Source organism: Desmodus rotundus, chromosome 1 (assembly GCF_022682495.2).
Source record: "Desmodus rotundus isolate HL8 chromosome 1, HLdesRot8A.1, whole genome shotgun sequence".
NCBI classification, from domain to species: Eukaryota; Metazoa; Chordata; class Mammalia; order Chiroptera; family Phyllostomidae; genus Desmodus; species Desmodus rotundus.
Genome location: NC_071387.1, coordinates 29,364,121 through 29,379,347, shown reverse-complemented (window position 1 = coordinate 29,379,347; position 15,227 = coordinate 29,364,121). Strand labels below are relative to the sequence as shown.

General features: G+C 55.0%; 1 protein-coding gene across 4 annotated transcripts in view; it reads left to right on the top strand.

The window, feature by feature from the left end:
* The first annotated feature begins 1,583 nt into the window (after positions 1-1,583).
* Positions 1,584-15,227, top strand: part of CCDC180 (coiled-coil domain containing 180) — a 50,563-nt gene continuing 36,919 nt past the window's right edge. For all 4 annotated transcript variants that reach the window (XM_045195133.2, XM_045195132.2, XM_045195131.2 and 1 more), the window contains exons 1-10: positions 1,584-1,659; positions 2,313-2,403; positions 3,665-3,855; positions 6,667-6,755; positions 8,090-8,193; positions 9,258-9,383; positions 9,480-9,590; positions 9,709-9,804; positions 11,642-11,805; positions 13,110-13,229. In XM_045195133.2, coding sequence (XP_045051068.2) covers positions 2,335-2,403; positions 3,665-3,855; positions 6,667-6,755; positions 8,090-8,193; positions 9,258-9,383; positions 9,480-9,590; positions 9,709-9,804; positions 11,642-11,805; positions 13,110-13,229 — 1,070 coding nt within the window. In that variant the 5' untranslated portion in view covers positions 1,584-1,659; positions 2,313-2,334. The remainder of the gene's footprint in view (positions 1,660-2,312; positions 2,404-3,664; positions 3,856-6,666; positions 6,756-8,089; positions 8,194-9,257; positions 9,384-9,479; positions 9,591-9,708; positions 9,805-11,641; positions 11,806-13,109; positions 13,230-15,227) is intronic.

Sequence of the window (15,227 nt, the reverse complement as noted above, 5' to 3'; positions counted from 1 at the left end):
CGGCCCGCCTCTGACCTCTGGGCTCTCAGTGTGTGTCCAGGCCCCCAGCGGGGCTGAGCCAGGAATGGAAAGGGGTGGGTGTCTCAGGAGCCTGGTTGAGCCCCATCGGGGCCTCTGACCCCCAGGCTGGGCCCGAGGCCATGCCAAAGGCTTCACCTCCTCAGGATGTCCCCCTGCCCAGCAGTCTTTCTTGTCCATCAGGAAGGGGACTGCAGAGGTGCCATCTCTGACCGACAGGGTAGGGAATGACCAGGGCCCAGGGTGGTAACACTTTATTTCCTCTTTTCCATGCAGCTTCTGACTTCTACTCGGAAAGAGTCCACTGAGAATCCCATCAGCTCCCCAGACTCCGCAAGGCCGTCTGGAGATCACGTCATTGCCAGCTAGACGCCCAGGCAAAAATCCTGTGATTGATCCGCAGTGACTGCTACAGGGGCCGAGGGGGCAGTCAGAGAATGCACACACAGCTGTCCCTGGTCCAGCCGCTGAGACCCAAGGCTAGGCAGCCCATTTGCCCACCTGGCCAGTGGGCCGCCCCTGCAGTTCCCACCACTGGTGCAGGCAGGTGCCCTTCCGCATGGAGACGCCCTGAAGACAGAAGGAGTAGCAGAGGCTTCACTTCCTGAGGACAGGCTCCTGCTGAGGGTGATCCCAGCTGAATGTGAGTTAGTAAGGCACACCTGCCCTTCCGGGCACACCTTCAACAGGTGCTCCGAACTCCTGCATTCAGCAGCAGCCAGTGTGCAAGCACACCCAGAGACAGGAGAAGTGATGGGGTGAGGAGGGTGACACGGGGGGGTCAGGCTGAGTGGATGGAGCACTTGTCACCGGGAGTGGACTGGAAGTGTGGGCGGGTTTGAGTGTGCAGAGGCAGGCAGAGGAGCAGAATGAGGAAGGGCGGGGGCAGGGGCACACAGGGAGAGCGAGGATTGGGCTGAAGCAGGGACAGTCAAGGTGGGAGCCAGAGGGGGGGCCCTGCAGTCACCTAGGGGCTGGGGTTGGATTCCGTAGGAGCTGCAGAGCTGGGGAGGGCCTGTGAGCAGGACAGTGGGTAGGTCGGAGCTGTATTCAGGGGGTTATGTGGCAGTGGTGAGCTGGGTGAATGGAACTCAAAGAACCATCGCAGTTAGCCTTTTTCTTATCAATCCATTCAAGGCCTGAGGCCTAAATGTTGAGCCCTTCAGCCTCTTCTGAAGAGAAGAAGGAGGTGATGTCTTTTAGAGATGCTTTCCTCCTCTCACAGCCAAGCACTGCTTCGTGCGACTTTGCGACTTCCCAGCGGAGGTGGGCTTTCACCAAGCTGAAGAAGACAGGACGTATTTTCTTGACTATAGTTAAGGGCTTAGAGCTACATCTCCGGTCTCCCACTAATTTTCAGAACATTTGGTGTGCTGCCCTGGGCCTTCCAGTCAGCTATGGGGTACCCCCTGTGGAGAGGAGAAACTAGCTTGGAGCAAAGGGGTTGGCTAAGAGTTTTGCTACTCCACTCGGGGTGCTGCGGTTGCTAAGGGCAACCTCCCGCTCTGAAGAGAGGAAGTGAAGAGGGCAGGGCCGGCGGGGCCGTCCCTCCGCGTTGCCTTGGAGACCGAGTGTGTCCAGTAGCTGCAGGCTGGGCAGGCCCTAGCTGACTTGAGTGGTGCTTTCTGAAGTTGAGGTGAGGTGAGGCTGCTCCCCTGGGCTCTGGGTCCCCCTCCACTTGGCCGGGCTCAGAAGGGGTGGTGTCCAGGGCCTGCTCCTGCTCCTCGGAGGGCTGGGGGAGGGGTGGGTGGGATGGGGCATGAGAGGAGCCCGCTGGGTCTTCTCAGCACACAGTAAGCACCTAATTAGCATGGCTAGAGTCCGGCTGCTCCCTCCCTTAACCCCCTCCTTGTGTCCACTGGGGTGGGGTGACCGTGTTCAACGCCGGGTAGGGGGTTCAAGGTCGGGTTGAAATCCCAGCTGACACCTTGAGGGCGCTGACTTTTCCCAAAAGAGCTTGGGAGAATGGAGAAGGAAACAACAATCATTTCTTATTCTTAACCCCAGAGTCCCTCTGGGATTTTCGTCCAGCACGCCTGGGAGAGCCAGCTGTCCCTGCCAGTTCAGTTCTTGCCTGAAGTTTATCTTCCTGCGTCCTCGCCCCCTCCTGTTTGTTTAAAAAAGCTGAGGATGGAGAAGGGCCCACGCTTTCTCCCAGAGCAGAGGAGTGGAGGCTCAGTCCTGCCCCACCTGTGGGGTCAGGTCCCCTGGAGGGAACTTGCCCTATCTCTCAACATCCGGTCTTAACCAGAGCAAATCCCTGAAATGATTCTCCAACTCCTGCTTCCTGGCAGGGACGTCCAGCCAGCTGCCAAGATGTCCACAGTGGGGAAGGTGACCCGGGTTCCCAGCGGGAAAGTCTACCAGCAGATCTTCGATGCTGAGGTAGACCTGTCCTTATGTGCCCCCCGCCTCCTGCTCCCCAAACTTCCCTCTGTTCCCTCTTCTCCTCCCCTCCAAACTTCCCTCCATCTGAATGAAGTCTTCCTTGCCTGGGAATTTAATGAAATAAGGACTTGGAAAATAGCTTTCATTTTAAAAATAACTCTTACTTGTTCTTAAAATGTAGGAATATAAAATTAGAATGTCTATTGTTGAAAATTAGAAAATTTAAATTAAAAGCTTTAAATTACTCAGAAATAGCCAGAATTAACCATTGGATGTCCTGGGCCTTTTTCCTATGCATGAAAGCATTCCTGATTTTTCTGTTCAAAACCTGGGTTTGATTCTATCCTCATGTTTTGAAACCTGCTTTTCCCTATTAACAGTACCTCAGAGACCTTTCCCATGTCAGGGGCCATTGGTGTCCTTCATGACATTCGGTGACTGCCTGGTTGATCTAGGACTTCCTGTAATGCATTCAAAAGGGGACACCCTTTTGACAACCATCTAGGTGTTGGAATTGTCTTGTCATCTATTAAAAACTACACAAAGTGGTATCTTAAAAGAAATACACAGACCGGGGCATGTCCTTTGAGGTTCCGTACTGCTTATCTGCTTATTTGAAAGGCATTTGAAGTCCTGCTTTGCACCCGAGAGGGGGCTCGCTGCAGAAGCCTGGGAGATGATGAAAGGGTAGAGAGACCCTGTTCCCGGGAGTGGCGCCGCCTTCTTGAAGTCGGGCCTGGTTTCTGTGCATCTCGGAGAGCTCTCCTGACTCCTGCCGCACCAGAATGTTGGGTCGCTTTTCTCTGCATTTAAAATTTTGAGGTCACAGTTTAAAAATAATTTTTAATGTATGTTTTTCATCGATATGTTTTATGGTATATCCTAAGCATTTTCCCATGTCACAAACACTTCTTTCAAGTCTCATTTTTAACAAATGCCTGACGTTCCATTGAAGGGACCTGTGATGTCCCCTCAACCAATCCCCTGCTATGGGACAGTTCCATTTTTCCAGGTCCTCGTGATTATGCGGAAGGCTGGGGTGGACATCTTGGCCTTCATTACAATCTCTGGAGAGATGTCTTCCTGGATGTGGTTGAACGGCTGTAAGGGGCAGTGGAGAGCCCTTCTGGACGAGGTGTGCCCTGCAAAGCACCTTCCTGCTGGCAGGTTTCCACTTGACCTTCTGAGACTGCACAGTCAGCCTGAGGGTGCTGGGGGGGGGGGTCTGTGCTCTGACCCCTCCCCTCAACTGGATCAGGTGCAGCTGGTCCGCTCCCTGACGGCCTCCAGGAAGCAGAATGCGGAGCTTTCCATGATCCCGAAGGATGGCGGCAAGCCCTTGATGAAGAAGGGGGATATTCCTGAAGGGGAGATGTTGTCTCCTCGTCAGCAGAAGTGGGTGCACAGCCTGCCCAATGACTGGGTCACAGAAAACCCTGTCCTCTACAGGTAGGTCCTGCTATCCAGGCCACACCGCCACACATGGGCAGGAGTTGGGGAGGCGGGGGAGCGGCGCATCAGAGCCTTTAAAACTCAAAAAGAGCTCACATAAGATGAGTGCGAAGTAGGAATAAAGTCCCAGGGAGTTAACAACACCTACTTTGGAGGATAGTTTGCTTCTCCTTCCCTTCTTCCAAGGGCCAGGCACCAGGGACTGGGATCCCACCCTCCTGGAATTTCAGGCCTCTACAGTAAATAAATAAGCTGTTCTCCCCAAGGATGGGAAGGCTGTGGCACAGAGGATGGGGTGGTGGGACAGGTGTCCAGAAAGCTCTCTGAGAAGGGGCCTCGGCTGAGACCAGAGGATAAGGGAAAGGAAGCATGGGGCAAGGCTCTGAGGCAGGATGGGCTGGGTCCACTCCAGAAGGCTGAAGAAGCCAGTGGGCCTGGGGAGAAGAAGATGAGGCTAGGAGAGGCGTTCAGGCCACAGTCGGTGTTTTGGACATCACTAAAGTGAACCGCTGATTCGCATTTCTAAGGTTTTCAGGGCGCTGTATGCAGAATCTGAGGAGCTGCACGGAGAGGCAGGGAGGAGGCCACAGCAGTCTGTGTTAGCTTGGTGGGACTGTGAGGGGAGAGTGGGGCAATTTCAGGTATACTTTGGAGGCAGAGCCCATGGGCCAGGTGATGGACTGCACTGGAGGAGAGATGCCCTGTGGGTCCTAGGTCTCTGGCCTGAGTGCTTGGATGGATGGCAGAGGTGCCATTTCCTGAGATGGGGACAGATGCAGGCGGAGCAGGGAGATCAGGAGTTCCTTCTGAACTTCCAAGTTTAGAAGCTGAACTTGAGATTCCTGAGCATGCCATTTTAGCTCCCTGAGCTCCGACTCCTCAAGTCGGAAAAAAGGAAAGGAAAGGAAAGCCAAGATTTCATCTTCCTCACGGGGCATTTGGAGAATGTAGCAGAAGCTGGGCTTCCCTTTGCCCTTCAAGCTCTGTGCAAACCCTCTCTGGCCTGGGACTCTGGGACAGGAACTCAGTCCTTCAGTACTGAGCCATTGTTTTCCCTTTCACCCCCTTTGGAGCAGGGGTTGACCCAATTCTGGGTAAAGATCTCTGCCCTGATCTGACCTTCAACTTTTCCCAGGGAAGGCTCCCGACCCTCAGCACCCTTAACTACCTACAGATGGGCAAACCCACTGGGGACTTAAGCCCAGATTGGAGGTTGGCATTCTCCAGCCCATGTGCTGATGCCCGATGCAGAGATCCAGAGGCACAGGTGGCTGGGGCCTGTCCATGCTCCCTTCACCCCTGCTGCACGTGCCCCCCCCCCCACTAGAAGTTGGCCTCGCAGCCTGGCTGTGACTCTGGCTCCTGCAAGGATCCCAGGCCCCTCTCCGCTGACCTGTTCTCATCCAGGTCCGGGGTCTACCAATATCTCTCTGTGCCTCTTGAGGGTCCTCCCTCCCCCAGGGTTTAGCTTAGGAACACCCGTCATTCTGATAACCAGATACAGCATCAGCCAGGAGGTCTTGGCGCCCACAGGACAGCATTTTGGAAGGCACACCTCACGGAGGTCTCTGGTGTTGTGCTGTGCTCTGCTGGCCTCTGCGACAAATAGACAAAGCCACCTCTGCCCTAAACAGGGACCCAGGGCACAGCCCCCTGTGGCCCATGGCAGGAACAGAGCTACAGTTGTAACCTGTTAGACCTTGCCACCCTCAAAATAACTGGGGCCACTGACTCAGCACTGGCATCTCTCTGGGGTGCCTTGTCCCCTTTTTGAAAGTGTAGCCAGTCAAACCCAGTTGCCTTACGTGTTCATTCTGGCAGGGTGGGGCCTCTGGGTGGGTAGAGAGCAGCTCAAGGGAAAGAGAAATCACCACCAGTGTAAACAAAGTCCCCACGTCCCCTGGCAAGTGGCAGTGAAGCCACAGCCATCAGCAGCTGCCAGAGTCAGGGCCCTCGGACTCCTGTGAGGCCACCATAGTCCAGAGGCCTTTGGTTGACAAGACCGAAAGACCTGCCTCTGGAGGGCCAGCCTGGGCCCTGTGCCCTGCAGCCTGGGCCCTGCAGCCTCCCTCACTGGGAGGCCGGTAGTGAGGGCTACGCGGGAAAGGCACAGGAAGTGCTGCACTCGTGGGCGCCCTGAGGAACGGCAGGCATCTCTAAGAACTGCTGCACTTCTGCGGTACTTGCACGGTGACAGGCATATGTATTCCTGAGCGAAGGTCATGCTCTCCTACCCCGGTCCTCCCTGCTGAGATAGCTGTCCTAGGATCCCGACTCTCTCCTCCTTCACCCAAACCCCAAGCACCACGGACTTAGGTGTTGGCGTGCATGGGTCTGGGGGGTCTCAGCTCTGCTTCACACAGGGACTTCCCTAAGACCCTTCCCCCACCCTGGACACCGTGGTTGCCCCCACCGCCTCATAGCACGGGCTGCTAGAGGAGCCAATGAGGGATATGCCGAACGCTTAGCGTGGGTCTGGCTTTCCCCTGGTGGGTTGTGCCCCTTCTGGTCTTCAATCTCCACGCGTAGACAGTGGTTCCTGCCCGCCACCCACGTGTGGTTGGCAGGCATATCAGAAGCGGACTCTGGCGGGCAGGCCCCACACCCTCGTCCCAGGATGCATGGCGCGCCCTGGCAGCAGGTGCCCAGGCAGGTTGTAGGGAGACTGGCCCAGCCTCGGGACACTCTGGAGTCGGTGGGCCCAGGCTACTGACAAAGTCCAGGGACTACCTGGAGACTCCCCAGTGTCCAGCTTCCCTGAGGGTGAGGGGGTTGGGGTTTTATTGTTCTTATCTGCTGCTGCCTCAGGGAACAGAAAATTATCAAGAAGGAAAAAACCCAAGCGAGTGAGAGCACCATCGCTGCCCTGGAAGTCCGGAGCCTCATGGACACCATCGGTGACCTCCCCTAGGCCTGTCTCTGGGCGCTCTCCCCTGGGCCCTCTCTCCTGAGCCCCCTCCCCTGACTCCTATTCCCTGGGCTCTCTCTCCTGGGCCTGAGCTTACCTAGGCCTTCTTCTGTGGTCCTTCTTGCCTGGGCCTTCTCCCCTGCTCTTTCTTTATGGGATCTCTCCCCTGTGCTTCTCCTCTGAGCCCTCTCCCCAAAGCCTTCTGCCCTGGGCCTTCTCCCCTGCTCACTCCCTCTCCCCTGGATCCTCTCCCCCGGGTTCTCTTTCCAGGGTCCTCTCTCCTGGGTCCTCTTCCCTGGGCCTTCTCCCAGTGCAGGAAGCTGGCAGAGGAGGGAGTGACTGCCCACACTCTAAGTATTTTCTGATAAAAACAGTTCATAAAGGATATTGCTGGCTTTACTGTGATTCCTCAATGGAATTTCTGAATCCACCTTTTCTTCCTTCATACCACAATGTCTTAGCCCATTATGGAGGCTTGTTTTCTTTATGATTGAACAAATAATACATGCTCACTATAGAAAAACAAAGGAAGGAGGTAGTCATGAAGTAAAAACTCCCCCTCTACAACAGCACCCATTCTCCTCCCTAGAGTGTCTGCCCCCCATGAAATCACACATGTGGTGTCCAGCTTCCCACCTGGGTTCCGGGGACAGAAGAGTGGATGGAGATGTCTGACACTAAAGCAGGGGCTGCACATCCAAGTCCCTGCTCAGCCGCCGACGGCCTTTGTTCTTTAACTTCCACGCCAGAGTGCTGCCACTTGCAAAATAAGACCAATGAGTCACTGCGTTAGAACAATACCCGGGACTCGTGAAGTGCCCTGCAAATGTTGCTTGTTCTTGTTTGTGCATTTCCTTCTATAAACCCTTTTATAAAACATAAATGGTCCCATTAAATACATGCCATTTTGGAACTTCGTTATTTTAAAGCTCTATTCACTTTTAGAGAGAGGGGAGGGAGGGAGGGCAACATCCACGTGTGCGAGAGAAACATCCATCGGTTGCCTCTTGCACGCCCCCAACCCGGCCCTGACCCCAGGAATGGAACCGGTGACCTTTCGGTCTGTGGGATGACACCCAACCCGCTGAGGGCCCATTTTGGAACTTTTTGCCAGCATTTAACGGGATAGGTGAGACATCATTTCCTACTTACGGGTCACCTTCATCTCGTCTCTCTTCTTCCATGAGACCGACACTGCTGGCCGGGCTTCGGGACCCGTCTCCTGAACCAGGGCCCTTTCTGCCCTGCTGCCTTTTCTTGGGTGCTGTGCCCCGGCCTTGGGGCTCTGAGTGCAGCCTCATCACCTCTTTTATTCTCCTCCAGTTCCTGAGAGGGTCAGCACCATCAGCCTTCAAGGAGACTACAAGAGGAAGGCCTTCGAGAGCGCTCTGGGGAGTTTTAAGGAGGAGATTGCTGAGATCGGGATGGTGAGAGCCCTTGCTTTTGCTCCCCTTCTGTCCCTGGAATACCAGAGGCAGGTTTGTCACTGCCCCACCCGTGCTTCCCCCAGCTCAGAGGTTCTCCATGGAGCCGCTGACAGAACCCCTGTGTTTGGGTGGCTCGTTACAAGAGCTCATTATAACACAGTGCTGTAAGTCAGGTTCTGCTGCTACTTCCCTTTCACAGGGGAGCGAGGAAGTCTTATCTGACTTGGCCGTAAGGGGCCAAGTAGGAACTGCGCCCCAGGTCTGACGTCAAAGCCCAGCCTCTGGTGTCTCTGCCCAGTCCCACTCACGAGGGGCCAAACGGCCTGACCCTCCACATCCTGATGCTGCCTGGCCCTTAGGTGCTGCCCTCGCTCGGCTCCCTGTTCCTCTCCAGAGACCTCACCCCTAGCCACACGGGTCCCAGAAGACTCCCTAAACAACGCCCTTCTTGGCCCTTCTGGGTCCTCTCTGAGCCACAGATCTCGGTCACCACTTTCTTCCCGAGTCTCCTCTGAGTCATGTCATTCCCCCAGAGCCGTGGAGCTGGCTCTGCACCCGAAGTATCGATAAGGTGCTCCCCCAGCCCGCTCATCACTCTCCTAATATGTCCCACCTGGACAAGAGCTCTGCTTCACCCAGGAGCTTGTGGCTTTGGTCAGCTTCGGCCGCACAACATAACTGAGCCTTAGTCTCCTCATCTGCACTTGACTCGGAATTCCTTGTCAGCCACTTCTTTAATGAGTATTTGTTGAGTCCCAACCATGGGCCTCGCCAAATGCCAGCACCTACCTCCCAGGCTGTGATGAGGACCCAGTGTGTCCGAGGACAAGGGCTCAGCTCAGCACAGAGCAGAGTGTCTGGCAGGTGGCACAAGGCCCGCATAGCGGCTACCCCTGAGCTCTAGCTGTGAGCTGATTGGTAAATCTTGACTCCTCAGGTCTAGGGAATGATTATGACTTTTGAGACAGGACCACAGCTGACACTTCTGCATTATGCGGGGGAGGGGCTCCCTGGGGCCCCAAGGCTGTGGATACCATCACCATCGCCCTCCTGGCCTGCTCTAGGAAATAGAACCTCTTGTCTTGGAGCCAGGAGCGCTTCTTTTAAAAAAGCTGGCTGAGTTCAAGGAAGATATCAACTATCTCTTCAAAAAGATGGAAAATGACAACCTCGAAGAATGCGATATCCAAGTAGGGGTCCCCTTGTGGGTTGGCCCACCCCACCCTGGTCCTCCTCCTTCCCACCCTGCCCTCTGTTCTCCCAGCCTGACCCAAACTTCTCGGCAGACTCTGTTGGACCTGTGGGACCAGGTGGCCGAGAAGTTCCTGCTCCAGAAGCAGGGGATTAAGGAGCTGGATGAGACGCTCTACTCGGTCGAGTTCTCCCGGGCAGATAGAGTGAGTTGGCATCCCGATGGGCTCGTGGTGGTTTCCACTTGGGTGAGGCGCCTTCTGTTTCCTTTTAGTTCTCCAGGAGAAAAGAGAGTCACTAACTATAGTGTCTGGTCATTTCTAGCTGAAAAATGTGTTGAAGAAGTATGTGGAAATCATACAGAAAACGTCCTACCTCATGCAGCCCGACGTGTACAGGCTGATGAACAAAGAAGCCATGGTGAGTGGTTTTCATGTGCAGGGGACCAGCCCACGGAGCAGGGAGCCAGGAACCAGGGGCCCCAGAGCCTGGAGTCTCAGGAATGAAGGGCTTCTCACAGGTGGCATTTCCAAGTGACTCAGGTTGGCCAGTTAGGTTCAGAACCAGAGCCTTAGTTAAGTGTTTTCAATAGCAGTCTGTCCAAAGTACATTGCATACTTCCCTGCCATCTTAACCCTGGCGCACCTAATGCGGTGTCATTGTTGTGAGCACTGACAATTTTGCCAGCACCTGCTGGGCCCTGTCTCAGCCACCAGGTGCGGTGGTACAACAGGTGCAGCACCGGGAGGCATCGCCTGGAAGCGTCACTGTCTCAGAGTGGTTTGTTCCCTCATGGGTGACCCCAGCCTACTTTGTTGGTCTAATTTTTCTGCTGGTTCTTGCCTTTTCTCCTGCTGGCCATCAGTGCCCGCGGCTGAACCCTGCCTGCCCCGAGCTCTGTCCCCAGTGCTTTCCTGTCCACGTCCCAGCCTTCCCAGCTGCTGCTGTTCTTGATGCCTCCCAAGTCAGTTAAGTCTGACGCCTCCGCTGCATGACAGGGCGCTTCTCTTGGCTACTCAGAGGCACATTTTGCTTGCACGAGTTTCCGGCTCCTGAGCAGAGAGCTGGGCAGCCAGATGATGAGGAAGGGGGCACAGCGTTCAGAATCACACAGGGGCTCCAGCCCAAGTCTGTGCCTCGGGGTCCCGCACGAAGCACAGACAGGGAGCAAGCACAGCCACCCCTCTCCCCTGCCCAGACATGGAAGCTCCTGAAACAACTCAGCCCCTCTCCCTGGAACTCCCTGTCCACAAAATGGGGGTAATAGCACTAACCCCCCGGAGCTTGTTAGAAAGATGATAAAACAGGGCTCAGCCACGGGGGTCTCATTTTGAGACAAGCAAGAGTTCCTAACTTGTATCCATTTGATCCATTAGGGGAGTCAGAGTTAGCAGGGTCCCGGTTTGTTCCACTGACTGACTTTCCAGTGTTTATTTCACGCATGGCAACAACTGGCAAATTCTGCTTGCTGTCCGCACATTTATCTCATTAGTTTCACAAATTCCCTATGCTGTAAATATCTTCGTATTACGGCCGCAGAATGGGAGGTTCAGGAGGTACTTACCAGTGTCGGGAAGGACAGCTGCTTCAAACCTCAGGTTCCAATGACAAGTGTCCCAGGACGTTCTGCCCACTGTGCTTGGCAGGTTCTCACCCCTGCCCCAGGGAAGTGCCTCAAGGGTTTTGGGACATGTAGAGACCTGGGCGGGTAGGAGAGGCCACTCTCATTGAAGGGAGCTGGATGCTAAGTGGCACAACAGTGACGCACAATGAAGAATTCCCCCCGCCTCTGCCGCTGCCCTGCTGAGGGTGCCCAGGAGTTTCCTGGCTCCGGCCTGCTCTGGGTCTCGTCTCTACTGTGTGCAGCTTGTCCCTGATGGCGTGAGCACTCTGCTTTTGGACAAGTTTATTTAAAACAAAACAACATAAAAACCAGTTAAAACACTGAGATCCCACTGGAGTGCTTAACTCCCCTGAACCAAAATCGGTGTCTGTACCAAAGAATCTGAGGTGCCTTTGGAGCTGGGTTGAAGCTCACATGGTCACCATCCATGGCCATGGAGCCCCAGCCACCTTCTCTGAGTGCCCAGTGGCCCTCAATACTCCTCAGACCCTGCACCACCTGTGTGGCCACGGCCACCCCCGGCCCCATGACCTCCTCCCTCTCCAGTCTCCCACCACCCCTGCCCAACTGGGCCTTGCTCTGACCTTTGAGAGCCTGCCCGCCTGTCTAGAGCCTGCCTGCCTGTGACCACAGGATATAAACCACGCCCTGCTGGGCAACCGGAGGGCCATCGCGCAGCTGTCCGTCAACCTGATGGAGGCCACGCTAAAGCAGGAGCTTGACAGCCGCCACCGCTGGCAGGGCCTGATCAATGCCTGGAAGGCTCTCAAGAAGAACATCCTGGTGCAGAGCTTCAGGTCCGTGGCCGCCCGCACCATCCACAGCCCTTCCCCCAGCTCACCTGGCTGGCCAGTGGGCAGCAGGGTGGCATTCCCCTCCCTCCGTGTCGTCACTTTAAAGTGCTGTTGTTTTTCTGGTGGTAAAAGTAATATGTGCCCATTTTTTAAAAAAGTACGAATAGAGCAAAAAAATACAGAAGCAATTTAAAATCACCACAGTGAGAAGCACAGCTGATATTTTGGTGTATTTTCTCCCAGGCTTTTTTAGACCCACACGGCATGTGTAGATTTCTGAGAACAGTGCAAGCAGTTTGGACACGCTGGTCTGGTTGTCTGCCCCATTACCTCTCTTACCATTACCCATAGCCCCGCGTCACTGGGCCCAAAACAAAGGCTGTTCCTCGGCTTCGATACCTCCCACCCTGCGGCCGGAAATTTCCCCCGCGGGAGGGCAGGTGAAGAGAGGGCCATTTCTGCGCTTCTCTGCCAGGTGGCGCCTTGTTAACACGGACACGAGGGACCTGGAGCTTTTGGCCAACAAGCAAGGCTTTCTTTTGCAAAGAACGGGACACCTTGGGCCACGATGCCTGAGGACACCAAAGAGTGTCTGCCCGTCTGCCCGTCTGTGCTGTGGGTCTGGGGGTAGGAGGCCCGTCTCCGACACGGAGGGTGAAGGAAAGTGTACTGAGATCTGGCTCTGCCTGTACTTTCCTTGTGACCTTGATCTAACACTTGAACATATGGAGCCTTTCTCTCCTTGTGCAAAGCGGGCACCATGGTGGACCAGTGGTAGGGTTTCAGCGACAGTCAGTATGATTGATGCTGCATGACAAGTGTCAGGTCTAGGCCTGGGAGGTTGTTACAAATGCCGATCACCACCAACAGTGATGGCAGGAGCTGACGTTTCCTGGGCATTTCCCATGAGTCAGGCACAGTGCTAGGGGTGCTTGGCTTGCAATACCTTGCTGGGTCTCTGTCATCATTTGCTCCACTGCAGAAGAGGAAACTGAGATTCAGGGTGGGCGGAGTAACTCGCCCAAGGCCCCAGAGCTGGCAGGTGGCAGTCAGGACCCTCACCTGGATCTGCACCTGCTGACCCCACGCTCTCAGTGCCAGAGCCTCGCTGTCGGTCCCTCGGTTCTTCTCCCCCACACCTTCCCTTCTTTTCTCCATGTCCCAGAGTCCCAAGGTGGGAGGAAGGGGCTGGGCGTGTGTAAGCATGCTGGGGTTCTAGATGTTCTTACCACCGGCCTCATCTCCTCTCTCCCGCCCACCTTGCTCCCCCTCTTTTCTTCATGGTACCAACACGTCTGGACACCCAGTGAGTTCATGGCCAGTGAGAGGATCCAGGCTCCTGCAACCGTGAAGAACGAGCTGGAGATCCTGCTGAAGAACCAGAAAGCCCTGCAGAAAAAGCGGCTGAAACATGTCTGCACCATCTGGTACAGCGGGACGGGTCCCCGGGGAGGGGTACCTCTGGAGGTCTGCAGGAGAGTCAGGCTGTCCCCATCCCCAGCACTGACGTTTTTCCTGTGGCATCCTCCAGACCAGGCCATCGTCTCCTGGTTCTCTGGCCCTGGGCTGGCTGCCTGGTCCTACGTGCTGGGCTGTTCCAGCCCCCGTAGCAATAAGAAAGAAGTTTAGTGTGCCTGTGCCAGAGAGCATGGAAGGAGTCCATGGCAAGGGGTGAGGTGAGAGGACAGTGGCAGGAGATGGGGGCAGGTTAAATGGTCCTAAGGGCAGTGGGGAGCAGTGTGGCTCCATCATCTTGGTGGTCTGGAGGGTCAACTGGAGGGTCTGAGGCTGCAGGCCTCGAGGTCCGTGAGGAGACGCTGCCATCAGACAGGGAGCCTGTGAGAGGCTGTGCAACTGCCCCCCGACCTGGGTCTGGCCGGCCCTGACCCCACAAGGAGCTGTGTGGTGGGAGGAGCCCTGAGTGTTCTAGACCCTGGGAGCCCACTGCCCGGCGAGCCTGTAGCGTCCACGCTCAGCAGCAGGATGGAGCCTATGTGATCCCGCAGCCTGGAGACACTTAATGTCTTCCCCAGTCCCTCCCACCCTGGTGATCCTGGGACTCCCCAGCACAGAGCCTAAGTTATGCTAGGATGTAAATGATGATTAGAGCCCCACATGGCCACGCCCTTGGCTGGTGCCTCCTGCTCCACATGCAGCCACATTTTCGTGCAGGTGTAACATTAACAAGGTGGATAAAAATCTCAGTGCAAGGAAAAGTGCTTTTGTTGTTTTCCATAACTCCACTTATTTCTGACCCCAGGCCCCTGTTTGTCATACTAAGCCAATGCCAGGCACCCATGCCCCTGCTCTGTCTGCACCTTCCCCATCCCTGTGCCTACTCGCAGGCCCTCTGCAGGCTTGTGGGCAGTGAGGTGGGGGGTGAGGTGGGGAGTGTTGCTAAGGCCCCCACGGCCCCAAGAGGGAGCTACCCTAAGTCCAGGAGGAACCCCCATGGATTTTCTCAGAACCAATACACATATGTGCATACAATTTAAAAATAATTTTTCAATTACATTTGCACTTTAGAGTAATGTGAGGTTTACAGAAAAGTTCCAAAGACAGCCCACGAAATTCCTGTGTGCCCCTCTCCAGCCCCCCTGTTGTGTTACCCCTGGACGGGCATGTGTCCCAGCTAAGGAATCACTTTGATGCCTCCCCGTTAGCTAAACCCCAGACTTCTTCAGATTTACCAGTTTTTCCACTGATGCCCGTTTTCTGCTCCAGGACCCAGCCCGGGGCACCTCATGGCACGCGGTGTGATGCGGAGGCTTGAGGTTATGCAGAGTACACACTCATACCTTCCTTTTGCTCTTTACTGCCACGACTGTCCTGGGTTTACACGTCCTGCCCTGGGATCATCATTAATAGCATCCCCCCTTCACTGTCAAAAATGTCCTGGTTTGGACAATAATAAGTTATATGGTCCCTTTAGCCATATGCATCTTTTTATATTATTAAAATTTAGTGGCTGAAAACTACAGCCATTTCTTGTTTCTCATGACACAGTGGGTCTGTTAGGCGGTTCCTCTGGTCTGGGCTGGCTGGGCTGGGGACGGATTGTCTAGGATGGCCTTACTCCCACATCCAGAGCCTCAGCTGGGACAGCTGAGACCTCCCTGTACTTGCTCTCTTAGCCTCCAGGAGGCTTAGCTGGCCTCATAGGCATGGTGAGGGTGGCACAGGAGCTCCCTGCAACTAGAGAGGGCAGGGAAGTGCTTTCACAGCCTCTCTCTGCTGTGTCTGCTTTGCTAATGTCCCATTGCCTGAGCCCAGCAGAGAAGCAGACTCCGCCTCCTCATGGGAGGAGCTAGTGATGTTTGGCCCCTTCTCCATCTGCCACACTTTTTAAATGACTTCACAAGAGGATTCACTGTCCTTTATTTATGTTTTTAAAATATATCTTATTGATTATGCTATTACAGTTG